The sequence below is a fragment of the Antechinus flavipes genome, chromosome 2 (assembly GCF_016432865.1).
Source record: "Antechinus flavipes isolate AdamAnt ecotype Samford, QLD, Australia chromosome 2, AdamAnt_v2, whole genome shotgun sequence".
Lineage (NCBI taxonomy): Eukaryota > Metazoa > Chordata > Mammalia > Dasyuromorphia > Dasyuridae > Antechinus > Antechinus flavipes.
This window is the reverse complement of record NC_067399.1, coordinates 224,281,691-224,309,575: the sequence shown is the minus strand read 5'-3', so window position 1 is coordinate 224,309,575 and position 27,885 is coordinate 224,281,691. Positions and strand designations below refer to the sequence as shown.

General features: G+C 39.4%; 1 protein-coding gene across 1 annotated transcript; it reads right to left on the bottom strand.

The window, feature by feature from the left end:
* Positions 1 to 322: 322 nt before the first annotated feature.
* Positions 323 to 26,525, bottom strand: PPM1G (protein phosphatase, Mg2+/Mn2+ dependent 1G). The gene is made up of 10 exons (XM_051976255.1): positions 26,194 to 26,525; positions 6,493 to 6,562; positions 5,209 to 5,294; positions 4,026 to 4,158; positions 3,178 to 3,593; positions 2,516 to 2,656; positions 1,931 to 2,165; positions 1,522 to 1,651; positions 1,228 to 1,330; positions 323 to 981 (listed from the first exon to the last, which is right to left on the bottom strand). Exons 1-10 carry the CDS (start codon positions 26,335 to 26,337, stop codon positions 775 to 777), a joined length of 1,665 nt encoding a protein of 554 aa, XP_051832215.1. The 5' UTR covers positions 26,338 to 26,525; the 3' UTR covers positions 323 to 774.
* Positions 26,526 to 27,885: the final 1,360 nt, after the last annotated feature.

Genomic DNA, 27,885 nt, shown 5'->3' with positions numbered 1-27,885 from the left:
GGGTAACGTTACAGTCCTTGGTACTCTTCCCTTTTCCTTGCCGCCCCCACGCATCTGGACGCCCTTTATCCGTGCCTGCGACACATCCCCCGACACGAGCCTTAAAATCTCGAGGGTCCAGCTTCGGTAACCCCGCCCTCCAGAATGCCCCTCCCCATTCCTAGTAACCTTAAGTGACCCCTCCGTCCGGTTCCTGGCCAGGAAGAGCACGGGCTATGGGGGCTTCCTCCCCCTTAGGCAGCCTGGCCAGTCTGCTGAATGTGACCGGAGAGAAGTACGATGGGAAGTGGAAAACGGTAAAGAAGGACACCACAGGGCACAGTTGGGTTTTGGCCTTTAGTCTGAAAAAGTGTTGATTGAAAGTGTACAACAGAGTGGGTGGAGGCGGCTAAGGGACCAGGGAGCCGCCAATAAAAAAGAAAGTTCTTAAATAAAGTGTTCACAGAGTAAAAACCAGAACCACCAGTCCTTCCCTCCAACACAACAGCACAGGCACATTAATGGTGACTTGCACAGGGTCAAGGCCTCCAGCTGGTGCCGTGCTCCACCTCTCCCACTGCCCGATGAGGGGACCAGTTGGGGGAGAAAGAAGGGGCTCCCGCAGTGTGCTGGGTGGAGGGAGAGCCCTCTTTGGAATGGGCTAATGAGCAAAGCCACCCCGATCCCCCTGCACACCTCATTTCCACTGCTAAGGCTAAATGAAAAAGACAAAACTCAGTCTCAAGTCCGATGGGCTCAGAAAACAGTCTGGGTGGGCAGGGGAGGAGACAGTTGCTATTCCTGTTTGGCTTTCTTGCTGTTATCATTGCTGCCATTTTCTCCAGTGGCTTCGGGGGTCACAACCTCCTCTAGTCTTCTCTTGCCACTTTCAGGCAGGGGTGTTGCCGTGCTTCGGGGTTTGAAGCAGATGATTATGCAGGTCATGTTGTCACACCCAGTGCCGTCCCCAGAAGTGTCAGGTGCCAGGCACTGATCCAGCAGCTGCAGGAGGAACAGGTTACTTCAGTGGTGGGGTGGAGACAAGAGGCTGAACCTGATAATTCCTGACAGGGACGGGAGGAGTGGGCAAAGGGCCTCAAGCTTCACGAAGTTCAACTAAGAACTATCAGCAGGGGAGAAAAACTTCCACAAAGATTTGCGTTACTCTGGTTTAGCCACTGAGCCAGAGACTCAATTTTTCTTACACTTAGAGGACCTTGCCACTTCTCTCCAGAGTGGTCAGCTCACCTCTTCTACGATGGAGGAGAGCAGCCGAAGCTCCCCATTTTCATCCCTCTGGCTGATCTTGGCCTGGATAAAGTCCACCACTTCCTGGCTGCTCATCACGTTCCTGTGGTCAAACACAATGGGTCAGAGCTCTGCCTAGGATCCTTAAGCGTAAAGGAAGCAGGATGGAGCACTTCCCGTCCTGTTACTGTGAGCCAGTGTAGAAGCTTTTAACACCCCCCAGAGTGGCCTCCTACTCTTAGAGCTGCTGTTTAATGCAGGCGTAGGTCTGTGGCCTCCCAGCCCCTCACTCACCAGATGCCATCACAGGCAATAACCATGAAGTCGTGGTCCTCATTGAGGGTTAGCACCTTAATGTCAGGGAGTGCCGAGATCATCTGTTCCTCGGGGGGCAGGTTCTTATTTCTCTTATAGAAGTGGTCACCTGGGAGGAAGATGAATTACAAAAAGTGTTGCAGTCCACACAAGGAATCTGTATCCGAGACACCCGCTCCTCTCACGTGGTCCAGAGTAGAGAGTTTTGGGTAAGGACCCAGGAGACAAAAGCCTCGTTCCAGCTGCCATTTCATTTAGTCCACTACAAAATGAGGATGATGACCTATCCTTTCAATTATGAAAAGTATAAAGCACTATACAGATATTACTATGAACTATCTTGGAAGGGTGGAGGCCCCAGTATCTTTCCTAGTTCCCAGCCTCTTACCAATAGCTCGAGAGAGGTTAAGGCCCCCGTTGACTCGCCCATCCATAGTGACCTTGCCACCAGCATTTTTGATTCGTGCTAACTCCAATTCATCTTCAGGCTTATGGTCATAGGACATATCCAAGGCTTTGCCAGCTTCAGACACCACACACCGGGAGTCCCCTGCATTTGCCACGATTAGCTGCTTTCCCCGAATCAGGGCCACCACTGCTGTTGTGCCACTGTCGGAGCCGGGCTTATGGGAAAACAACAGGCAAAGGATCATGAGGACCACTCTCAGGGTCCAAAGTTCGCTGAAGAAGCTGGTCTTCCCAGGCTTCATCCTCCTCCATCCAGCCCAGGTGGATACTGGGAACTCCTAGGACAGGAGCTGTATCTAAATCTTTAGTAAATGAAGGCTAGATGAAAGAATCTCTCCAAGAAAGGCCAACCTACAACTTCTCTCCAGGTAAAGATTCTACGGACTGCCATTTGGCTAACTAGAGAGACTCGTAGGCCAGATCTTCCATGCTAAGTAAGACCCAGCTGGGACCTCCAGTCCCCCCAATCCAAGCTTTAGCACACCCGCTGCAGGCCCACACGCACCTCCTCTTTGCCCTCCATCCCAGGCAGCATCATCTCCTCCTCTTCCTCTTCTTCATCCTCCTCTTCTGCCTCTTCTGTGTCATCTTCATCTTCCTCATTAGCTTCCTCACTGCTGTAGCCATCCTCATCTTCACTGCACTCCTGCCACAGGGATGAGGCCATGCCGCTGAGATGAGGCTGAACCTTCCCTACCCTGAAGCCCACCCATCTCCCGCCAACAAATCCTACCTAGTCACACTCTCTCCAACCCCTAAGAATTGCTACTTACAGGATTGGGGTGGGGACATTTCAGGGTGGGAAGGGCATCGGTACCTGGCTGGGTTTAGCTATCAAGAGTGGGGAATCCCAGGGAAGGCCAGAGATGTCGGCCAAAGGTCAGTCACCTCCCCAAAACACAGCTAAAAACAACCTCCCCAAAGAGAAGGAAATGCCCTAATGCCCCGATTATCATCTACCTTCTTGTTTCCTCTTTGGGAGATGGTTGGGCTTCTGAGGGCCAAGACTGGGTCTATCTCTTATTGCCTCCACCCAGGAAGAGAGTCAAGGAGGCTAAACCTTTAGGGGAGTGGGGAGGATGGGAGGGAAAGTTTGAAAAAGTGGGGTGGGGACAAGACAGTCCCTCTGTGCAACTCTAGCACCTGTTGGCCCTCACAGGCCCTTACCTCACTGTCTTCCTCTTCCTCCTCTGCCTCATCTGACTCATCCTCACTGTCCTCAAAGAACTTGGACTTAGCAGCACGAGGTGGCTTGGCGGGGGTGGAAGAGCAGGAGGGGCCAGCCTCTCCAGTGGGGGTGAGAGGCTCATCACCCTGGACTGCCTCAGTCCCACGTTCCAAGTTGGAGGAAAGGTCTGGGTGGGCCTCAGCTAGGGGGCCATTCTCCTCCACAGGGGATTCCCCTGACGGCTCCTCAGGCCCTGCCTCCCCATTGAGGCCCTGGGACCCTGGTTCCTCACCCAACCCAGCCCCAGCCTTGATGTGGGGAGGGCCCTTGTGACAGTTCTGCCCGTAGCGTGTTAGAAGTTCCTCAATGGTCATGGTGGCCTCTTCATGAAGCAGGGCTGCCTCCTCATTGTCCACTGCAGGGAACAGGCTAAATCAGAGCCCCTTGTGCCCCACGACACTAACCTTCCTGTCCCAACCCTCAGTGTGCCTAAAGTTCCTCTCATTATCGGGTCTCAGAGGGACACCCTTTTTCTAGAGGCTAACTTGGGAAAAGCTGGCCTTTCCCACCCACCCCACCATCAATCTTTGTTACTTTCAATCTCCCTTTCAATTTCATTACAAAAACTAATCTGACCAAAGCACGATGGAGAATGGTACCAATCACTCAGGAAAGGTACTGCTCCATGCTTCAAACACATGCTTAAGAAGTTGAGCTACTTTGATTGGTAAAAGAGTACAAGTCCAAGGACCGTAAAGAAGCATAATGGAAGGATGGCGCACTCATGTACTACACACTCAACCGACACTAACGATTTTGAAATAAATCTCAGCCAAATTCTGCTCACCATCATCCTCATCTGCCACCTTTTCCTTTTCATCCTCATCCTCAGGGGGCCTTCCTGCAATCTGTGCCAGCTCTTTAATGACTTCTTCTGTAGTCAGTTTGGCATCAATAGCCAAAAAGGCATCTTCCAAAGCCTGAATTTAAGCAATGTGAAGAACACAAGAGGATTGAAACAAATGTAGAGCCTAAAGAGGTTCTCAAACTTTTTGGTCTCAGGATGCCTTTACAGGAGCTTTTGCTTATATGGATTATAATTTTGTATCAATATCATGTTAAAAATTTAAACTGATTTTTAAAAATAATAAACCCATTGCATCTTGATATAACATTTTAATAAACTTCCAAAACAAAAAAGTTGATGAGAAAAATGTAATTGTTTTACATATTTTTGCAGATCTCTTAGTAAAAGACAGCTGAATCCTCATATCTACTTCTGTTTTCAATCTGTTGCAAAGTGTTGTTTTTGTTGAAGTATATGAAGAGAATCTGGCCTCATATAGATTTGTAGTTGGAAATGGAAGGGAAATATATATCCAGAAAACTGGATCCTGAAACCACACTGAGAATTACTGGCCTAAAGAAGATACCTGCCTATAATGCTATGGTACACATAAGTATGACACATTATATTCTCTTAAATTTAGAACTTTGCAAAAGATCTCAAATAGAGGGGGAATAAAGAGGTTAGATTCTTTGGTTTCAGGAGGAAAAAAATGGAATAATTGTAGATATATAATTCATAGTCAAGGAATAAAAAGGGAAAGACAAAGGGAGCAAGTCTTTATTAAAGACTTAACTATATGCCAGGCCCTATGCTAAATAAACCTTTACAAACATCTCATCTGATTAAGGAGTAAACTGAAGTGGACACAAAGGTCAAGTGACTTGCCCCAGAGGCCAAACCTCAATTGACTAGCTGAATGGCCCTAAATACAAAGACAAAAATGTACTAATATTTAGCTTTTATTTAGTGTATCTTATGAGTAGCCACTCTACTGATATTCTCTTATCTAATCCTCACAACAACCCTGGGAGGGAAAGAGGGAAGTCCAATTATGATCCTAAACTGTTAAATAGCCAAGCTCACATAGCTAGAAAACCTTTGAAACTGAATTGTATGCAGGTCTTCCTGACTCCAAGCCTAGGGTTCTATCTCCATTTAAAGAGGAGAAGGGGGTTCTTACCTTCTGTAGTTTTCCTTCTTTGTATGCTTTCTGATCTTTGATGATCTCAGGGAGATATTTGGCACAATATAGAGCAACTTCCTCCCCTAGAAGAAAGGTGAAATTACTCAAAGTCTATTTCATTACCTCTCTGAGGTGTATCCACATATAGCTCTTACTTTATATAAAATGGATCATCCTGGAGACTTTTGTGTAAAGAGATTTTTATGTGATATGAATCTGAAAACACGAGGAGGGGAAATCCAAAGCGGGAGGAGACCAGCACAAGGACATATTACAACCAAAGGCAGAGAAGAGACACACCACAAAGGGCAGGGGGTTGGTCAAATAAGAGTCTGGTTAGATCAAAAATACAAAAACACAATGGGGGCAGATACATGGAATTTATACACAGAGAGAAAAGGATGGACAACACACAAGGAGCCAAGGACAGATAAAATCAGATCAAAGAGACATGTTGGAAACTGAATACAGAGATGGAGTGGAGCAAATGTCTCTGTGCTGGAGGTCTCAAGCCAAGCCCCCATAATTTGATTCTTTCTTTTGTAGGGTGGCTGTTTTGTAAGGGTTTTTTGGGGAGGTCAGGAGATCACAGTCGAAGAGCTGGGGGGGAAAGGGCTGGAGAGAGAGTATGTGTGTGCTTGAGTGCATGGTTCTATTAACTTAAATTTTGGGGGGGGATATAGATTTCTTTCCAAATTCTTTAAAATTCAATTTTTGTAATGTAAATTTGTACAAATCAAAACCAGCCTGAACTTTTTTCTTTTTGTATACCCCAGCCTCAGCCCCACAAAGAAAGGTAATTTAGGAAAGGTTCCTTGAATAAAAACAAGGTCCAGTCTATTTATAGTATTACTGAATCATTAAAGCATTGTTAGGAATAAGAGACAACGACAACAGTCTGAGTTCCACAAAAAGGAAAATTAAGTTTAAAGACAACTGGAGACTCAGACCCTGAACACTTACTAGCTGTATGATTCTGAGCAGATACTTAATCCCAAACTTCCCACTCCCACTCCCCAAAAAGACAGCTGAAGAGACCATCTAAATGAAGCTATTCTGTCCTATATCACCTACTGCCAATGTGAATGAGAGCAAATTCTAGGTCTGATTCCTGAATGCTCATTGAATGAACAGCTTTTAGACAAGAGCTTAGAGTTCTTGTGCCTCAAGACAACAGATTTAATCAGTTTGAGGGCTCAGAATCCTAGTCATGTGAGCCTGTTCTTAACAGAAAAGATGTCCCAGAACCTTGAATGTGACAACTTGCCAACTTGTACTTACCTCCATGTCCATCATAGACTGAAAACATGGCTGTCTCACTATCCAATTCAGGAATACAGTTGTGAGCATCCTGGGAAAAGAACAAAGTCAGAATAATCTTTCCAAGGCAAAAGTTACTTTCTCTGAACTCCTCTGAACTCTACTATATTACACCTCAGCTTTTGATAATTTTCCCTTGGGCAAGATCCCTTCCTTAGCTAATACAAGAAGATTGGGTTGAGCAAGTTCTTTGTTTTATTTTGCTTTTTAATGATGAAAAGAAAAAAGAGAAATGAGGTGGCTACCACACTATGCTGGTAGTCTTCACCTAGTAGTCACTTCATGCATGGACATTCCAGCCTTGAACAGAGTTAGAACCACCTCTTCTTGCTGGGCTTCAAAACTAAGCCTTCTGAACTTGGAATTCAAAGGAAAAAAGTACTATCAAGAAGTGATGAGTCCCATGAAATCTCCTGAGCCCCACTAGCACTCCTAAGCCAAAAAGGAGACATTAGAGACTATTCAATCCCACTACAAAAAAAGTAAACTAAGGATTAGGAAAGCAAAAAGATTTAAGTATCTAGCAAGGGGAAGAGATGGGTTACAATCCAAGTCCCCTGATTGAGTTCAAGGCTTAGGTTTACTTATGTCATGTCCCTAATCATCTGATTTCCTACAAGGATTCCATTGCTCTTTCATCTTTCTAGACTTCTTGTTTAAGCAAAAGAGAAGACTTAATTATGAACAGGAATTTGATCAAAGACAAGAAAGGTTAACACAAAATTGGCAGAAGGTATTGTTGAACTGATTGAATTTTAAGATTTCCAGAAATTGTATTATTCTTAGAAGCGTATTGCTGAGGTTTTGATAAACTACCTTTGTTTTCCCAAGAGATAGATCTATGAGATTCATACAGGGCTGATCGATGCCATCCCGTTTTATCAATCTCTCCAACTCTACTACCTACTAAGAAAAGCAAAACATATATTCTGGTGACTCAACCCTGTTTTCCACCTCCTCGAGCTGCAGTCTTTCTATTCAATGCCAAACTTATTCAAAGAAGTTCCTACATTATGTTTGGTTTTTTTCCCCATTCATTTCCTTCCTGGAAACCTTATAGTCCCAACACTTTACTAAAAATGTCTTTTCAAAAGTTACCAAGTGATCTCTTATAAAAGATCCTGCCCTTTATCTAGGCTGTTGATCTAGTTAGAAAAACTAAGAACTAGGTCAGGGAACCCTTAGACTTTTAGTGTTTGTAGCTTAAATGATGGGATGAAAAATAGGTGTTGAGTTCATCATCAAGATAGCTACTGAAGCTATTCAAAGTGGCATTTCTATTATATCTGGAAAACTCTATTGAGAGATGGGAAACCAACTCTGGCACTGCATGGGTGAACCACGTAATTCCTCTTGGATATGTAGATTCTGGCAGAGAAAGGACAGGTGAGGGAAACAAAGGGTCTTTACACAAATGGTTGATTGATGTTAGGAGCTTCATAATTGATTTCATGAAATCTAGAGGAGATTAAGTCAAATAGCTCTACTCAAGAATAGTTGTGGCAAAAATGAGAAAATTTTTAGAAAGCTTAGGCCCAATTTAGATTTAAGAGTAGGAGAAAAAAAATGGAGAAACTAAGTGTTAGAACTGAAAATCCAAGAACAGTGAGAAGAAAAGAGGATCTAGAATGGAAAGGGTCTTAGAAAATGTTGAGAAGAAAAGAGAGAAGGGGAAATCTTTTTAAGGACAGCTTGAAGGAGAATTCCCAGTATTTCCTTTGAAGGAAGCCAAAAGCCTCAGAGAGGAGAATAGACAGTCTCCAAGCCAAGAAATTGGAAAGAAAACCTGTGTGGTCCCTTGATGTAGCACACCCAACACAAGTAGCTACAGAGAGAGAGAAAGCTGAGCCAGATCTCATTAAGATCAAAATATACCCAACTATCTGTTTATAGAGCCATCCTAGAAAGAAGTTTATGATCAGGGCAATTTTCAAGGAAAATAACCACCAAAAGAAATACCAATATTTTTCTACCTGTACTTCAGTCTGAATCAGCCTCCCTCATGAATTATATCTTTTGTTGAAAGCTGCTGTACTGGAATGGCTAAGGACAGAGAACAAACTAGAGAAGGGGAGAGGTTGAGTACAACATAAGTGGTAACTACAACTCTTCACAGATTAAAAGCAAAATCAAATGCTTTAAACTCGGAGGGTTTATAATAACTTATTTATCTCTCCATTAAGTCTCTTAATGGACAAGATCAAGTATAGGATGTGGGAAAACCATATCAAGCCCTGCTCAATAGCTAAAAACAGTGACTCTTGACTGCTGGGGCCCAGGCTGCAAAGGAGGATAAAAAGAATGAAGCAAGTACAGAAGAGGTACTCGAATGAAAAAGAAAAACAAAAAACAATACAATATACAACATAGACCTTGAATTACAGGGTGGGAAACTTGAGTTAAGTTTTCTTTGAATCAAACTGAAAATCTGTTCTTGCCAGATTGCTGGTCGATGTTGAGGAAAACTTGAGTCCCCAAGGTGAAAGAACATCATCTATTAATAACAGAGAAGCTTATGCTATGGTAGAAAGTTAGTTTCTTTTCCCTCCCAGAAGATTTTCATTCAGCTGATAGATATGCCACTGCAGAACATTCCCAGGAGATTTCTGTAAAGGTTAGGAAGTCCAAGTGTCAGTCATACCCTACTTTGTAAAGCCAAGATGAAATTTTAGTAAGTTCTCAACTGAACCCCAATTCTTCAGTCAAAGAGACTACTTTTGGAAAAGGGGCAGAGGGGTAGATCCTTCCTACTATTAATCTGATACCATGGCAAGCAAGAAAAGATGTGGGGTACTCCTGTAACAAGAAGGCAATGGCTCCAAATCTGAAAAGGAATGTCCTTTCTAAAGAAATGAAGTCTCAACTTTTCCCATAAAGTCTCCCCCAAACAGAAGGGACAAAAAGAGTTTTTTATTATTAGGAACCTTGTTCCAGATAAGGATATAACACAGATCTATGTCCAGAGATGGCATTAAGCCCAGCCCCACAAAGGACATGATTCAGTCACAATAATATACCTCACATGAACTGTCCACTTAAGGGAAAGGGCTTCCTTAAACCTAATACAGCCCAAAGTCCAAACTCTAAATTCCAAACAAACTAGTCCAATTTGAAGAAGCTGAGCCCGATTTAGCCATGTACTTAGGAAGAAGCAAAGAAGTCAGGGTTATACATTAAGTCCCCAGAGATACTTAGGAAAGGCACCAAGACAAGTAATTCTCTGACCATAAGTCTTGATGATCTTGTACACGAACATATAGGAATTGACTTGGAACCCAGAAATATAGAACAAGAACAGAGATGGGACTGATACATAGCAGCATAATGGAAGAGTAGAGAATCACTTTCTGTACCCATACACATACTCTAGGAATACACTGGAGACTACTGACTAATCAAAGAACATTTATTAAATACTTTCCCCTAAGGAGTTTATATGCTACTGGGGAAGATGACATGCACATCTATGAAAATAAAAAAAAAATACACCAAAGGGCAACTGAAAGATACATACCAGATACAAGTAGGTTGCAGCAAATTACAAATTATTGAGAAGTTTTAGACTTGAAAACCTCAGATATATCAAGAAAAAAGGAGGATAGATGACTTAGTGAAAGAAAACACAACCTAAGTGCTAACACTCTGGTTTCATATGAAATATTTTTAAAAATCAGTAGTAGTATTAATCAAGTACACTGAATACAACCTTTTGAGGGTTTTCATGAAAGGGAAGGACATGGGTAACCCTAAGAATTGATGAATATGTGGACAAGAGATAATTACAAGAAGACACATGAAATGAGGTAGAATGAAAAAGGAAGACCAAAAGATCAATATATTTACTGACTCCAGCCTGTACTGGAAGGTAATATCGAGCAGCAACAAAACTACTGACAGACAATGAACAGCCATAGTACTTCCCCTTTTAAGTAAAATTTTTGTCAATAATTTTTATTCTTATATTGATTAACTTTCTCCCTACATTCCTCTACATTTGCCTGCTAGAGTCACTCCATTCAAAGAAGAAATTTTTAAAAGAAAATAAAGAAATTAATCAACATATCAAAAAAAACCCAACCTGAAAATACAATTTTCCACATCCACAGCACCCTTTCATTAAGATTACAGTACACAATCTCATTTTTATTAACTAGTACATAACTAAAGGGCACGACTAACAAATTGAATGACAGCTGGGATTCAAAATTGTCTATACAAGCTAAAATAAAACAGGGATAAAAGTAAAGTTTTAAACTTGGTTTAAAAAAAAAATCAATCTCACAAGTATGCAATGAAGGAGATATACCTAGATAGCAATTCATTTGAAAAATATCTGGAAGTACTGTAGACCACAAGCTAAAATAAGTCAGATGTGATGTGATGTCCTAGAAGAGTAATGCTATTACATTAAAAGGCATATTGTTTAGGATAGTTAAGATTAAAAGACATATTGTCTAGGACTAGACAGGCAATAGTTCTACTACTCTGTACCTCTGCACCACCATCACACATTTTGAATATTGTGCTATTGTTGTTTCTGATTTGGTACCATATTTTTAGGAATGATGTTAATAAAACTGCAGAGCATCCTGTGGATAGGACTTTGCCAGGACAGTAAAGTCTACAATTCATGAAGTAAAAGGATTGATTGAAAGCAATAGGGATGTTTTTGGTAGATGAAGCATTCTGAAGGGCTATCACATACAAAAGGGATCAAACAAGTTCTGCTTAGTAGGGAAAGGAAAGGGAAAAACAAGTGAAGCACTGAAACAGCCATGAAAGACAGCATTAAGAGTTCTAGGAGAGTAGTAGTAGTACAGGACAGTAGTCAAGATCAATCTCAATCTGGGAAATCTAGATTTAAATCCTATATGACACACTAGCTATTTTGGCCCTGGTCAAATCACTTTTAATCTCTCAATACTTTCATGGGAGGGGGCAAGGCTGAGGAAAAGTTTTTCTATCATGCTCTTCCTAAACATGTGAAATTCCAGACAAAGTTTTTGAAGAGATCATGAATACTTGTAATTTAAGAGGAAATGTTCTAATTGAAAGTGTCTTTTTTTGTGAAAGTTGGTGGTGAACTGTCAGGTAGATTTATTCTTGTGGGTGTAAGGTCCACCCTCCACCCCTGCCCCAAAGAGTAACAAAGTACAATATCTATTAAAAGGGTTTTCCCTTTTTTTCTCTTCTTGGAGTTAGTCATTACATCACAGGAATGTGAACCAATCATCCAAAGCCCACCAATAATTAGGAAGCTTTCTAATTGGCTAAGTGAATAATGAAATTATGAAATAAATGAATTTGGACCAAAGCATCCAAGGTGAGCAGAATACCAAGTTGACAGTGTTTTTAAGTAAGGGTTGAAAATCGTGCCTGGAAAACAGCTAGCAAACTAGAACTGGTCCAGGTGGAAAATTTTAAATACATATTTGTAATTATTCTGGCATATTATTTCTAAAATGAATTTATATTTTCCCTCGCAAATAAATAACCCTCATCAAAGAATAAAAATTGAGAAGATGTTCATCAATTGGAAAATAAACAAGTTGTGGTACAAAATTGGGCTGGATTATTATTGTGTTATAGAAAGGATAAAAACTGGAAAGACTCACATGAATTTATGCAAAGTAGAATGAGGATCAGGAGAAGACTACAAAATAACAGCAATATTGTATGATGATCAACTCTGAATGATTTAGCTTCTCAGCCATACAATGATTTAAGACAATTCCAAAAGACTCATGATGAAAAAAATGCTACCTACCTCCAGAGAACTGATGGATTAATGGAATCTGAATGCAGATATCAAAGCTTACTATTTTTCATTTTTTTTTTGTGGGTTTTTCTTATGTCTCTGTTTTCTTTCACAGCATTACAAAATATACGTTTTGCATGACTGCACAGGTATAACCTATATCAAGTTGCTTACCATCTCAGGAAGAAGGATGGGAGGAAGTAAAGAATTTGGAATTAAAATTTTTTTGAAATGCATTGTAATGTATAAACTATATCAAGCTGCCTGCTGTCTTGGAGAGGGGGGTGGGAAAGAAAATTTTGGAACTCAAAATTTTAGATCAATACTGACTTTTAAAAAAAATTTTTAATAGCTTTTTATTTACAAGTTATATGCATGGGTGATTTTACAGCATTGACAATTGCCAACCTTTTATTCCAATTTTTCCCCTCCTTCCCTCCACCCCTCCCCTAGATGGCAGGATGACCAATACATGTTAAATATATTAAAGTATAAATTAAATACAAAATAAGTATATATGTCCAAACCATTATTTTGCTGTACAAAAAGAATCGGACTCTGAAATATTGTACAATTATCCTATGAAGGAAATCAAAAAATGCAGGCGGACAAAAATATAGGGATTGGGAATTCAATGTAATGGTTCTTATGTTGTTCTTCGTCATCTCCCAGAGTTCTTTTGCTGGGTGTAGCTGGTTCAGTTCATTACTGCTTCATTAGAACTGATTTGATTCATCTTATTGCTAAAGATGGCCAGGTCCATCAGAATTGATCATCATATAGTATTGTTGGTGAAGTATATACTGATCTCATGGTCCTGCTCGTTTCACTCAGCATCATTTCTTGTAAGTCTCTCCAGGCCTTTCTGAAACCATCCTGTTGACCAATTCTTACCGAACAATAATATTCCATAATATTCATATATCACAATTTATTCAGCCATTCTACAATTGATAGGCATCTACTCAGTTTCTAGTTTCTGGCCACTACAAAGAGGGCTGCCACAAACATTCTTACACGTACAGGTCCCTTTCCGTTCTTTAAGATCTCTTTGGCTGGGACACTAATGCATTGTTGGTGGAGTTGTGAACGAATCCAACCATTCTGGAGAGCAATCTGGAATTATGCCCAAAAAATTATCAGATTGTGCATACCCTTTGATCACCAGCAGTGTTTCTATTGGGCTTATATCCCAAAGAAATACTAAAGAAGGGAAAGGGACCTGTATGTGCCAAAATGTTTGTAGCAGCCCTGTTTGTAGTGGCTAGAAACTGGAAAATGAATGGATGCCCATCAATTGGAGAATGGCTGGGTAAATTGTGGTATATGAATGTTATGGAATATTATTGTTCTGTAAGAAATGACCAGCAGGATGAATACAGAGAGGACTGGCGAGACTTACATGAACTGATGCTAAGTGAAATGAGCAGAACCAGGAGATCATTATACACTTCGACAACGATATTGTATGAGGACATATTTTGATGGAAGTGGATTTCTTTGACAAAGAGACCTGAGTTTCAATTGATAAATGACGGACAAAAGCAGCTACACCCAAAGAAAGAACACTGGGAAACGAATGTAAACTATCTGCATTTTTGTTTTTCTTCCCGGGTTATTTATACCTTCTGAATCCAATTCTCCCTAAGCAACAAGAGAACTGTTCGGTTCTGCAAACATATATTGTATCTAGGATATACTGCAACATATCCAACATATAAAGGACTGCTTGCCATCTAGGGGAGGGGGTGGAGGGAGGGAGGGGGAAAAAAAATCGGAACAGAAACGAGTGTCAATATAAAGTAATTATTAAATAAAAAATTTAAAAAAAATAAAAAATAAAAAAAAAGATCTCTTTGGGATATAAGCCCAGTAGTAACACTGCTGGATCAAAGGGTATGCACAGTTTGATAACTTTTTGAGTATAGTTCCAAACTGCTCTCCAGAATGGCTGGATATGTTCACAATTCCACCAACAATGTATCAGTGTCCCTGTTTTCCCACATCCCCTCCAACATTTCACATTATCTTTCCCTGTCATTCTAGCCAGTCTGACAGGTGTGCAGTGGTATCTCAGAGTTGACTGACAACTATCTTTACATGTAATTGGAAAAAATAAAATATTAAGTTTAAAAAAAAAAAAAGACTAAAGGGAAAACAAAATTAGAGGCTGGGTGCAGCAAATCTTTGAACCCAGGGGATCAAGCAGGTCCAAACATCAAGATCAAGATAACTTGGTATGAAGAGCCAGGAATTAACTATTAGTGAAGGTTTAGAAGTTAGTAAAGGGAAAAACTCTGGGACAAAAAACAAATATGTCCCTAGACCAGATTAATAGTTGGAGAAAGGAGGGGACTGGATTTATATAGTGCCTATTATTGCTACAGGATTATACAAATGTGAGGATCAAATGATATTCACAACCTTGCAGAAGCAATCAGAGTTATCACCATTTTACAGTTAAAGAAATTGAGGCAAATGATGTCTAAATGACTTACTGTGGGTCACACAGCAAGGAAGTGTCTGTGGCTGAATTTGAACTTGGATTTTCCTGACTCCAGGCTCAGCAACTCTACTCACAGCACTATACCTAACTACCTTTAGTTTATGGGAACTGGTTAGTTGAGGAAACTGATATGAAATAAAAATATCTAAGGATCAGAGAATTGTCTACACTTCTTTAACATCTGATCCAGTGGCATTTTCTCATTTTTCATTCTTACATTCATTTGGCAATACCAAATCCACTTAAAGACTGTTCTCCTTTGGCTTTCCTTTCTCCTTCTGTTCCCTAAATGTAGGTATAACTCCAGGTCCAGTCTTTAGCCTTCTACTCTTTATATACTATACTACTATCTGACTTCTCTGCAAATTACCTCCAAATCTACTGTCATCTACCCAGTTGACACCCAGATTAAAAATATCAGCTCTTAATATTCTACTCCCTCAAACCCCACATTCAATTAGTCAAATCCTTTAAAATTTACCTTCACATCTACTCACAGATCCAACCCCATACCTCCAATTTTATTACCATCACATTTGTTGAGGTCCCCATCACTATTCACCTGGAATACTAACAATCTGATCTACCTTCCTTCACCCTAATCTTTAAAAAACTGCCAAAATAAAATGGTCAAAAATTTCTTTATTGCCTATTATAGGATAAAATATAAACTCATAATATCACAGAATCTTAGGGCTGAAAGGAACTTCGGAGGTTGATATGTTTTGTGAAATTGTCTAATCCAGAGTGGGTAGGTGTTTCATTCTGAATTTATCTTTCATTTTTCTTTGAACAAACTTCCAGGCCACAGGAAGATAAATCTATAAAATTCTATTTGGTCCACTCACTTTACAGGTAAAGAAAATGAGGATCAGACAAAAGCAGTATAATGTGCTAGATAGACACAGTAATAGATCTGGAATTAGGAAAACTTGGATCCTTGAAATCCTTCTTTGCCCTGGTATACTCTACTTTTACTCTATCTATATATCTATCTAGAGAGAGATACATGTCATTTCTTACCCATCTACCTCAGTAGATTTTAAGCTACTGAGTGTCACATTATTAATCACTAAATCTCCAGTGCTTAATACACAGAAAGTATTAATTAAACCACTGTTAATTTTAATTTTTTCCTCTGTAACTTCTTACAGCCTTCCCTCTTCCTTTCCATTCCCAATGGCATTACCTTTGTTTAGATTATTTATTAGCCCATACTAATATTGCTGTAATATTTTAATTAGGCTTCCATTTCCTAGTCTTTCTAATTAATCTTACATGCATTCAACAGATTAACCCACTGAAGCAGCTAGGTGGCCCAGTGGATACAGCACTAAGCCTGTAGTTAGGAAGACCTGAGTTCACATCTAGTCTCAGACCTTGAACACTTCCTAGCTGTGTGACTCTGGGCAAATCACTTAACCCCAATTGCCTTGCCAAAAAACCAAAACAAAATTCCCCAAAATAAACAAACAAAAATAGATTAGCCTACCTAACAGTGATTTGAAACACTTTCCCATCCTCCTTACCTACTTTCATTAATATCATTCAAACATCATTCAAGGCCCTCCACAATCTAACTCCTATCTAATTCATCTAAATTTCCTGCTCAAATTTTTCACTCACCATTTGCTTAACATAACCCAAACATTCCTATCTTCTCTCTTTTGTTCTTATCTGCATGCTTTTCCCCTATCTTACTCAAGTTATATCCTGCCTTAAAGGATCAATTAACATCTTACCACTTCTTGCTGGTGACCAAGTCATTAAGAATCTGCTCCTCTCAGTTTCTTCAACTGTCAAATGGAGATAATAACAAGCACTTACCTCTTAGTGTTACTTGACACAGTGCCTGCCCTATAGTAGACATTTAGTAAAATGCTTGCTTTCTATAGATTTTCAAACTGACAAAATTCAGGACATGCTAGATTCTACCAAAATCCTACTTTGATGTCCCATCATGAGGTGATTCTGAATTTCTAAAGGTTTTGGTGGCAGAATATAAAGTCTGATAAATCTAGGAAGCCTCAGATATATATTGTGAAAGAATTTGTCTGAGGATATTAGCCTAGATATTTAAATGCATAACCATATCACTAGGTTGGCCATTAAGATTAATTTTTTTGATCAATTAATGGAAAAAGCAAAGCACAAAATATTCTTGTCTACAACTCCTTCTCTCTTTGTAATGGTGGCAGCAAAAAAATGGGAGGGGGGGTAAAGATCCAGAAGCTGTTAAGAAGCAGTTTTCAAATCTTACAAAAAAATTTAAAGAATCTACATCGAGTATTATCAATAAAGTAAAAAATTCCATTTGTACTAAAAATTAAAATTATTTAAAAGTTAATTTGAGACTGTATATAATATCACATTTGGTAGATATGTTGTTTATTTTGCTGAACTGCTTCCCCTTCCTACTCCTTTTTTTCTCTTAGAAAGAAGTTTGATAAGGGAGTTACGTTTAATACACAAAACACATTTTTATAAGCAAAACAAGCTACATGTAATACGTTTTTCTGTTCCTAAAAAAAAAAAACAAACCTAAAATTATTTAAGAGGAGAAAAAGAGAGAAAGACAATAAAGAAAAAAGTTTAGAAAAGGACTACCAGCTTAGACGATTTAGGTGTCACGGACATCACTGAGGGGAATAGTCACGTTAGAAAAAGGGGCCCACTTTCCTCACCCTACAATATCAACCTCTACTACCAATGACTATGTCAATCCAAGAGTTCCAAGAGGTGTAGCCTCTTCCAAACCAGTGATTCTGCTTCTAGCTCAGCCCTCTCAGACATCACCCCTGGAAGCAATCCTTGTGGAGACACTGAAGCCTCCTCAGGAGCCAAACCTATTAAAAAACTAGAGAATAAAGTTGACACCAAGTCCTTGATACCGTTAACATAAGAGACAGATATAATTTTATCAATACAACTTCATACAACTTGCTTTGTTACTGTACCCTAAGAATCATGAGACCTTTCCACTTGACTTGCAGCTGAAATCCTTCACACACACACACACACACACACACACACACACACACACTCACTCACTCTTTCAATTGGAAGTGAACTCTTTTAAGAACTATCTTGCAACTCTTTTCTGGGAAGCCAAGAATTAGAAATTGAGGTGATGCACATCAACTAGGGAATGGATGAATGAATTGTCATATGTAATTATGATGGAATACCATTGTGCTATAAGAAATGATTAGCAGGATGCTCTCAGAAAGACTTCAGTGAGATAATGCAATGTGAAAATGCACTGTGTGCTAAATACAATGATCCAAGATAACTCTGAAGGACTTATAATGAAAGACTGTATCTGAATGCACATTGAAGCATATTTTTTAAACTTTATTTTTCTTGCGGGTTTTTTGGCATATATTTTCTTTTACAATATGGCTATTATGGAAATATGGTTTGCGCAACTATACAAGTATAACATTAAATTGCTCACATTCTCAATGGGGGGTTATGGAAGGAGGAAGAAAAAGTTTTTTAAATGAATGCTAAAAATTGTTTTTACATGTACTTGGGGGGGAAATAAAATAATAGATGTATATGTTTTTAAAAAAATCTTGCTTTTCTATGTCTATACCCCAATATTTAGCACACAGTGCTTTGCGTTCAATAAGTACTTACTTAATACTTTTCATTCATTCATTAACAATTACTCTGCACATAGTATTTAATAAATGCTTCTTCAAAAATTTATTAACTATACTGTGTGCAAATCACTAATATTAAGAATTTGCAAATATAAGTGACATGGTGCCTTACTATAAGAAGCTATCATTTCTAAATAAAATGTTGAAAATTTGTGGTATTCTAATCTAATAAATTACTTTTGTGCTGTAAGACATGATAAAAGGATGGTTTCAGAAAAACCCGGGAAGACTTCCATGAACTGGTGAAAAATGAATAGAGCAAAACCAAGATAACAATCTACATAGTAACAACAACATTATAAAAATAAACAATTAAGTAGTTAAAGACAATTAGTGACTGATCAATAGTGATCCACAACTCCAAGTCTTCACAGGAAAAAAAAAAAAAAACTATTCATCTCCAGACAGAAAACTAATAGACTCAAGACTGCAGCCTGAAACATGTTTTTTCCCCTTTCCTTTTCTTGCATTTCCCCTCAGAACATGGCTAATGCAGAAATTCATTTTGTATATAATATAATGATAACTGTGAATCACTTACCTATTCTGATCAATAAGATGACCTGTGATAATTCCAAAGGACCTATGATGAAATCTCTCTAGAGAGAACTGATGAACTATGAGTGTAGATGTTTGTATGACTTCACATGTAAAAGTGTTTTGTATGATTTCATATGTATAATATATTGTATTTCTTGCTTTCTCAAGGATGGGGAAAAGAGTGGAGGGAGGGAGATAATATAGAACCAAAAAAATTAAATTAATAAAATATTTCCATTGCTGTATCTCAACATGAATGAATAAATAATGAAATGTTGAGAACTCTTTTTCTTAGGATAACAGTGAGAATGGAAATGTTAAAGCCACAATTGAAAACTCTGTAGAGCTAACATGTGATGTAAATTGGGCAAGGAACTAGGCCCTAATAAGATCTAGGTCTAATAAGATGCCATAATTTCTTCAATCCAATCCAATCACTATGATACAACCCACAATAATGACTGGGTTGTTTTGAAGTGATGCCTCCTAATTGTCTTTAGAAAAATTTTTAGTCACTAACTGAATTTAACTTAGTTGATTATCTTTATAATGTTGTTACTGTGTAGATTATTATCTTGGTTTTGCTCTATTCACTTTTCATCAGTTCACAGAAGTCTTCCAGATTTTTCTGAAATCATTCTTTTATCATATTTTACAGCACAAAAGTACTATTACTTTAGAATACCACAACTTTTCAACATTTTATAGAGAAGTGACGGCTTCTTGTAGCAAGGTATCATGTAACTTATATTTGTAAATCCTTAATATTGGTGATTTGCACAATTGACCATTATAAACTCCTTGGATAAACTGCTTATATTTTGGGTCTTTTTCACAACTGGTTGATTCCCAACTCTGAGGTACCATCTCACACCTTTCAGACTGGCTAAGATGACAGGAAAAAAAAATAAATATTGGAGGAAATATGGGAAAACTGGGACAATTCATTGCTGTTGGAATTGGAAAATGATCCAACTATTCTGGAGAGCAATCTGGAACTGTGCCCAAAAGGCTATGAAACTGCCTACCCTTTGATCCAGCAGTGTCTCTACTGGGACTGTATTCCCCTTCCCTCACCCCCCAAAAAAAAAAATCACAAAAAAAGAGAAAAAGATCCATATGTACAAAAATGTTTATAACAGGCCTTTTTGTAGTGGCAAGGAATTAGAAACTGAATAGATGCCCATCAGTTGGGGAATGACTGAATAAGGTATGGTATATGAAAATTGTGATATATTATTGTTCTATAAGAAATGATGAACAGGCTGATTTCAGAAAAGCCTGGAAAGACTTCCATGAACTGATGCTGAGTGAAATGAGAAGAACAAGATCATTGTATACAGCAACAAGATGATTGTATGATATTCAACTGTGATTGACTTGGCCCTATTCAACAGTGAGGTGAGAAATGCTCATCACCCAGAAAGAGAAGTATGAAGACTGAATATGGAGTGAAGCATAGTATCTTCACCTTTTTTTGTTTATTTGCTTAAATGTAGATATGTGACAAAAGGGGGAGGGATGGGGGGGGATTACACATGTAATTGAGGAAAAAAATTTTTTTTTAAAAATAAAACCAACAACTGGCTATTCCCTAGAAACTGAGGCTATTTATGAACACTTTATTGCATTCTTTTCATATTAGCTATAGTTCTAGCTCCAATTCTAGTTTAGTCCCCATCTTTGCCTCTCACTTTGACCAAGCAATTTCAATTTAAAGTTGTTAATATTTTAACAAATATTAACAAAAATATTAATATTTAAAGATAAAACATTTCTAATGACATAGCATGTGCAATTATTTTAAATTTTCAAAAAGTGTTAAATATTCAAGAGGTCACAAAAGTCTGTAGATAATAACCAAAGGTTATAGAAGCTGAAAAATGAAGAGAGCACTAAATTTAGAGCCAGGAAGCCCAGAGTTCAAATCCAGCCAATAGCACCTTCTTCCCAAGGTTGTTATAGGAACAACTGAGTTAATATCTGTAAAGCATTTGGCACACAGAAGCACCTAGCTGCTTACTAAATGCTTATTTCCTTCCTTTACTTCACTCCCTCCCAAAGAATCTTTTATAGGTTATAAGATTGTTAAGTTTTATGTCTAGTAAAAATAAATAAAATCACTCATTAAATAGAAATCAATGTTTAATGTTCAGTTGGAAGATCCCACTTAGTAATGACATTTAAATTTGGTTCTATGGAATTGTGCCTCTAGAGATAACATATCTGTTAAAAGTAGCTTGTAAAGATGGTGATAATAGAGCTGGAGCCTCTATCTCTCTGCAAATGTGTACCCACAAATGTAAGTCCTTCAGGATCTCTAAAATTGAAGTCTTGAAAAGATAAGTGAACAAGGAGGATCTTGAGAGGCAAGGAAAGGATTAAGAGTTTGGAAATAAATTTGTTCAGAACGTCTCAGAAGTCTGAGGTCCAAGTACAGCCTTCAGTAGTCTAAAAGATGAGGAAATGTTACAGTAAAAAGTAAAATCTTTCTAAAAGTGGAATATCCATCTCTCTCTGAATTATGAGGAAGACAGGAATATATCTATTACTGGTTATAGTAAACAGAAATATACCATTTTAAAAATTGATTTGATTCTCCTTACTAATTATTTAAATTGAATGTACTCTAGATAAAAAGTGAGTTCCAGTTTGATTGAGAAAAACAGACACTGTGCGCTTCACTACAAGGAGATTGGATTCCAAATCTAGAAATGGCATCCCTTTTGCACATATCACAATATTACAAACTGCTCTTGTCACTGTTCAGTTATATCCAATTCTATGATTCTATGGACCAAAATATGCAAATACTATCAAAGAATTTTCCTATAAAGATACTGGTTTGTCATTTCTCTTCCAGAGAACAACAGAGGTTAAGTGACTTTTCCAAGGTCACACAGTTACTAGTAGTGTCTGAAACTGGATTTGAACTCAGGTATTTGAGTTATATATTGTCCAGTATTTTATCCACTGAGCCACCTAGTTGCTTATTAGGTACCTATACATTTTCCACCATCAGGATTACACATTTTACAATCACACATTTACTAGAGTCACATCTTACATAATCCACTGGATATGTAAAATTAACTTTTTTACCATGGTTAAAGGTTCAATTACTCCAAATCTTCCATTCCAAGTAAAAAATGCTCTCAGTATATATGAAAGAATCAGAGCATTTTGAGCATCTTTTCTCAAGAGTCCTAAAGATCATGACCCATAATTTTACTAGAAGGCAGTGTCTTCTAATCAAGACTAGATCAATCATAAAAAACTGTTAGCCCAAAAAATTCTAGAACAGTTTTTAATATATACAGCCTTATTATAAGAGACTACTACAACCCTTATAAGAGCCCTAAAAATGATATGAAAAATATTAAGCATATGGCCAATAAGCCCAATTAATTGCCTCCAGTGCTAATTGCAAAGGCTTATTCAAATCTATGTGATAAATGGCTGACAAATATGTTATATTGCTGGGAAGGAAACGGAGAAGGAAACATTTTGCTCATTTTTAATGAGTTAATGAATAGTGACAACTTCAGTATTTTCACAGAAAACTTTGAAAACTGTCTTTCAATGACTTTTATTCACTTTAAGTTGAACACTGAGGTCATTAAAAAAAAAAAAAAAACAACCTCATACAAAACTATTCCAATGAATAGCCAGCTTAACCAGCTTGGTTATTAGAGAGGCTGAAACCTGCAAAGAAAATATCTGTCATATATTGCATCTCCTCAAGTCAAATGAAATCCCAGGCTACTCTTATCTCCTAAAGTCAGTTATTACCACTGCCCTATGTAAAAAACTATGTACATGAAGTGTTCTTAGATTCTTTTAATTTATTCTTTTTAGTCACTGAAGTTTAAGTGCCTACTTTAAGTTTATTAACTTGATTAAATGCCTACCCTATGCATTACCAGTGATACAAATTAGAGAGACAAAGACGAAAAACCAATTTTTGCCTTCAAGAAGACTACAATGCTAGAGAGATGAGAAACTAAAGTACGGTGTAAAAAAAAAAAAAAAGGTAGACCTATGAGCATCAAGCCCAGAATCATCATTTCCCAAGCCTAGCAAATTTCTTCCTTTTGTCCAAATCTTGAACATTTAAGGTTCTAAAAAGTGAAGTACTTTGCACTACTACAATGCAGAGGCCTCAATTCCCAAGACAATGCTCTAACATGCCTCTGTCTCTCCCAAAACTCATTCCAATGCTTTCTGGCTGATCATGCTTCTTAGACCTCAAACAAGTCATTTCTCACAACCAACCATTTTAAACACTTTCTATTCAACTGCCTATAGGGCCTGACATACAGTTCCCAAGTCACTTGGTTAAACATATCCATTCTACCCAACAGTTCTAAAACTTCAACTACAAATGTCTTCTCCAATCCCCACAATATAAAAGTTCTTTAAAAAGCTTATCTATTCAGAAACATATATTTGGAGCTTCATAGCTATTTCCTCTTAATTCTGTAGACCTTAAAGACTAGGGGGAAGGGGAGAGGTCAGTTCAGTTATACTGCCCATAACTATCCAAGGCTCTATAATCCCCTCTCCAAAAGTCATTTGGAAACGTCAGCTTGTTTTAGAATAACTCAAACTTGTAATAAAATGACTACACATCACAAATACCTCAATCATCTACAGAAATATTAAAAAGAGATTCCTGAGCCAAGAATAACTAGAAAAATAAAAAAGGCAAAAGAACCTAGGAGACCCAAATCACCATTAAAACTAGCTTTTAACACCCAAGATCAAGAAATTCAGAGTTATCTTTGAAAACTCTCTCTCCAATGATCTTTAGCCCATTAGAAGTTGCACAATCTAGGCTACCCATCCATCCATTCTCAACTTCCCAACCAGACACTCTTCTCCCCAACCACTACCACCACCACCACCACCATCAATTCACACTCTGCTCCCACACACCTCAATCAGCTTGGTCTCAGGCTCCCTCCAAAGCAAGATGAGACAAGAGTGGGGGAACTCCCTGTTTGTTGTGTCTGGATTACACCTTCTTAGTCAAGGCACCTTGGTGCCATAATGAAAGAGGTTAGAGAAAAGCAGGGAGAATAACATGAAGATGAGTGTGACAGCTACCACCCCTGACTCAAAAAGTACAGTAGTTCATCCTGTTATGCTGGACCTATGCAAAAAGGCTTCAACAAATGTAAGATCTTACAGAGTGTTCATTTGATACACAAGAAAATTTAGGAAGAATTTCTTTAAGGATATCCAAGATGTGAAGGGGTGGAAGGGGAGAGGGAGAGGAGACAATTTTTAAAGTACATTATAATATTCAAACACCTTTAGCTGTCAATCTCTCAGAGGGAAATTTTAGATCATGGTCATCTTAGCTAAAAATCACTGCATGACACATAGACCTATGTTGATTAGCCTCTAAACTATACTTATAGCAAAATGAAAAGGTCCAGTAAGAATAATGAAACATTGGAAGTAGATCTAATTCAGACAATTAAAATAAGAAACTAGAATTATTGCCAAAGAATGGCAGTAACTAAAATAGAAAGAAAAGTTTAAGAAAAAAGACCACTCACATATTTAACACAGAAGAAAATGTATGGAATAAGGAATCCTGGAAGTCTTGCCTTATTGTATATACATCCCAAATTATAAAATCATAAAAAGAATCTCAATGGAAAAATTGTAGAAATGAAAGGAATCTACCTATATTAACCAATCCACATTTCCTTTAAGACAGGGCTGACCTTTAAACTATACGAAACAAAATTCCAATTTGTGCATCTATCACATCCACTACACTGTGCATTATGGAGAATTATACAAAAATGGAGACACTATCCCTCATCTTAATATTACTGGGGAAGAGAAACAGAAAAAAGGTGCCAGTCTGTTCAGATCCCTTGTACAATTTATCCAGACTGCTCCTTTTAATAGTCAAAAAAGACCATTCAGCTACAGAATTGGAACCTAAAGCCCAAACTGTTTAAATCCATGCTGTCATTCTAGAACTTAATGGGGAAGAGGTGGGGGAGAATACCCAAGAGTAATACTTGTATATCAAGAGTATATTTGTATATCAAGAATAATATCCGTCACTGATGAATGACAGATATTACACCAATTTTTAAAAATCTTATTGCCTTAATCCATTTTCTCACTCCTATCTTTCTTCTGGACACACTCCTCTCTTCCCCCATCCACCTCCACACCCCTATTTTTCTAACCTAAGAGAGTAGTAGTGCTTAAGAGCATTTATCTACATTCTCTTCTTCAGTACCAACATCTGATACCCTTCTCTGTATTTTCAAACATAACTCCAACTAAATAACTTTTTCTTTGCTATGTCCATCCCCTAAAGTAAGTAAAAAGGGTTCCTTACAAAAAATGCAAAACAAGAAAATGCTCAAGTAAAAGTCACAGGAAAAAAAGTTGATGAAAGCAAAGAAAGTTTCTTAAGACTGATGACAGCAAGTAAATGCACTGTAAGCAACTAGCCACTTCAAAGTTAACAGATGACCACAACAAAGAGAATTTTGGGGAATTTAAGCAAGAAATACTGAGCTGGAATGAGAGAGATCAAGACAGTTAACTTGAATATATAAAAAGAAAGAAAAACCCTGGAAATGACCTCTCACAAGGTTCGCTCTTGACAGATTCTGGAAGACAAGGTTGGGGCCTTGGAATTGACACCATTCGGTGCCAGGCAACAGCAACTTGGGAGTTTGAAAAATCCAAAACAGAATGCTTGCTCAGCATTCCATTTAGGAGGCCTCCCCACCCGGACTAGGCCTTCCCATTTCGTATGTATGTTCGTCTAAACACACACATACATACACAAAAAACACATACTACATGACAACACCGTTCCACGGAGGGGAAAAAGTCACCTTTCTCTCCCTTCCCTTCACCCTTTGAAGGAGCCGGGCGAGAGAGCAGAGCTGATAAAACCCGAGTTCACGCGGCTCACGCCCAAAGCCCGGCTGGCTGGCCGGCCCAGCAAAGCCCGGGAGAGACGGGGAGTGGGGGTGGGGAATGGCCCGAGGCACGCCTCCGTGGAGCCCCAGAGCCTGCCCGCCCCGAACTCTGGAGTCCCAGAATGTGCCTCTTCTACTCCACGTGAGGCCAGCACCCGCACTCCGCCTCCCATCTCCCAGCGGTTGCCCGGCCGCCGGAGTCTGCCTCCTTCCCGCAATTACCTCCATCGAAACGCGCCAGCCTTGCATGGCCGAGAAGCCGTAAGGTAGCGGCAGGCGCGGAGCGCCGTGTCCTCCCGGGCCCGAGGTGCCCTCCCCATCCCCAGAGCTCTTCACCGTGTTGGGCTGGGAAAGATACGCGCCCATCGCGACGTCTGAAGGCCCGGCAGATGGGCAGGGCGGGCGAGAGAAGCCGTGACCCGTCCCGGCGCAAAAGCTCCGGGGGCACGCGCCGCAGGGAGCGGACAGAAAAGAAGGCGTGGCCAAGGCGACGTGCCGGCGAGAGGCGCGAAGCCTGCGAGTGAGGTCGACGGCCGAGGGCTGGAGGAGGCGGCGGCCGCGGTAACGGGATCAAGGGATCTAAGGGGGAGCGGAACCGGAAATAACGCCAGGAGGAGACCCCTCCCGGCCAGATGGGGCGGTGCTTAAGAGTCATTTCCTTAGCAACTGTCCCCCGCTCCCCGGCCAGGGACAACAGCCCCACCAACGGAATTTCCCGCGAGACTCAACCTGCTGACCACGCCCTCTAACGGCCGCAGGTTCCCAAGAGGCGGGGCCGGGGCGGGCTGAGGGCTCAGGGTTTCGCTGATGAGGCCTCGCTGGGCGGAGCCGTGAGCTACAGCCACTTCCGCAGCAGGCTATTTTAGCACCCTTTTTCTCTTTAACGCTCCCTTCTTCCCCATTCCCAAAGGACAGTAGTCTCACTGGTCCCACAACTCGGTTCCGCTTAACTCTACTAGATTAGTGTTTATTCCTTTGGAATGTACCTCCCTCAGGGCAGTTTCCGGGTGGGAGGGGGCGGGCCTTTGTCTTTTCCTGGTGACTGGAGGAGTAACCTCTTAGAGCTCCAGGGAACCCGCCAAGATTGGGGTTTTTAACTTAAGACCTGCTGTCAAAAAGATTGATTTCATGGGTATATTATGGATAGATTTCAAGGTTTCCTTGAATTTAAATGGAGGGAGAAAAAAAAAACTTTTTTTCCTACTAACCATTTTTTTTTAATCCTATATATTTTATTTTAGGTACTTAAACAACATCCCGAGAAGGGATGCATAGGCTTCTCCAGGCTGCCAAAGGGATGGGAGCTAGCCCGTACTTTACAATCAACGATACAAAACAAACAAACAAAAAAAGGTTAAGAACACTCCCCCCCACCCCCACCCCCGCTTTAGTATTATAAATTGCAGAACAGTTGCAAATCTGCTTTAGTAAAGAAAATTTCCTCTTCTGGGATTCCAAGCCGCTTGCACATAAACTATGAATGGATGGAAATGCGGCAGCCCTAGAGCTCCGAGGGAAGAGGACAGGAATACCGAAAAAGCTGAAACCAAAGGGACAAGGAAGAAGTAGATCCAGAGAATGATTATCAAGAGAAAAAGGAAAGTAAAAAATGACTGCACAAATAAGGGAAATGGAAACAAAGAAGAGAGACTATGGAAAGAGAAATAGAGCAATAGATGTGAAATAAGTGTGATAATGCTCAGCTCATTGGAAAATCCTTGAACTCAGAAGTACCATCGAAGTAAATCAGTTTATAAAGCAGCTAGGTGGTGTACTGGTTTTAGAGTTGGACCAGAAATCGGAAAGATGTTCAAATCTTGGAGCTCAGACATGTAATATCTGTGGGTGCAATGGATAGAATGACGGGCCTGAAATCAGGAATATCCCTCCTAGAGTTCAAATCTGGCCTCAGAC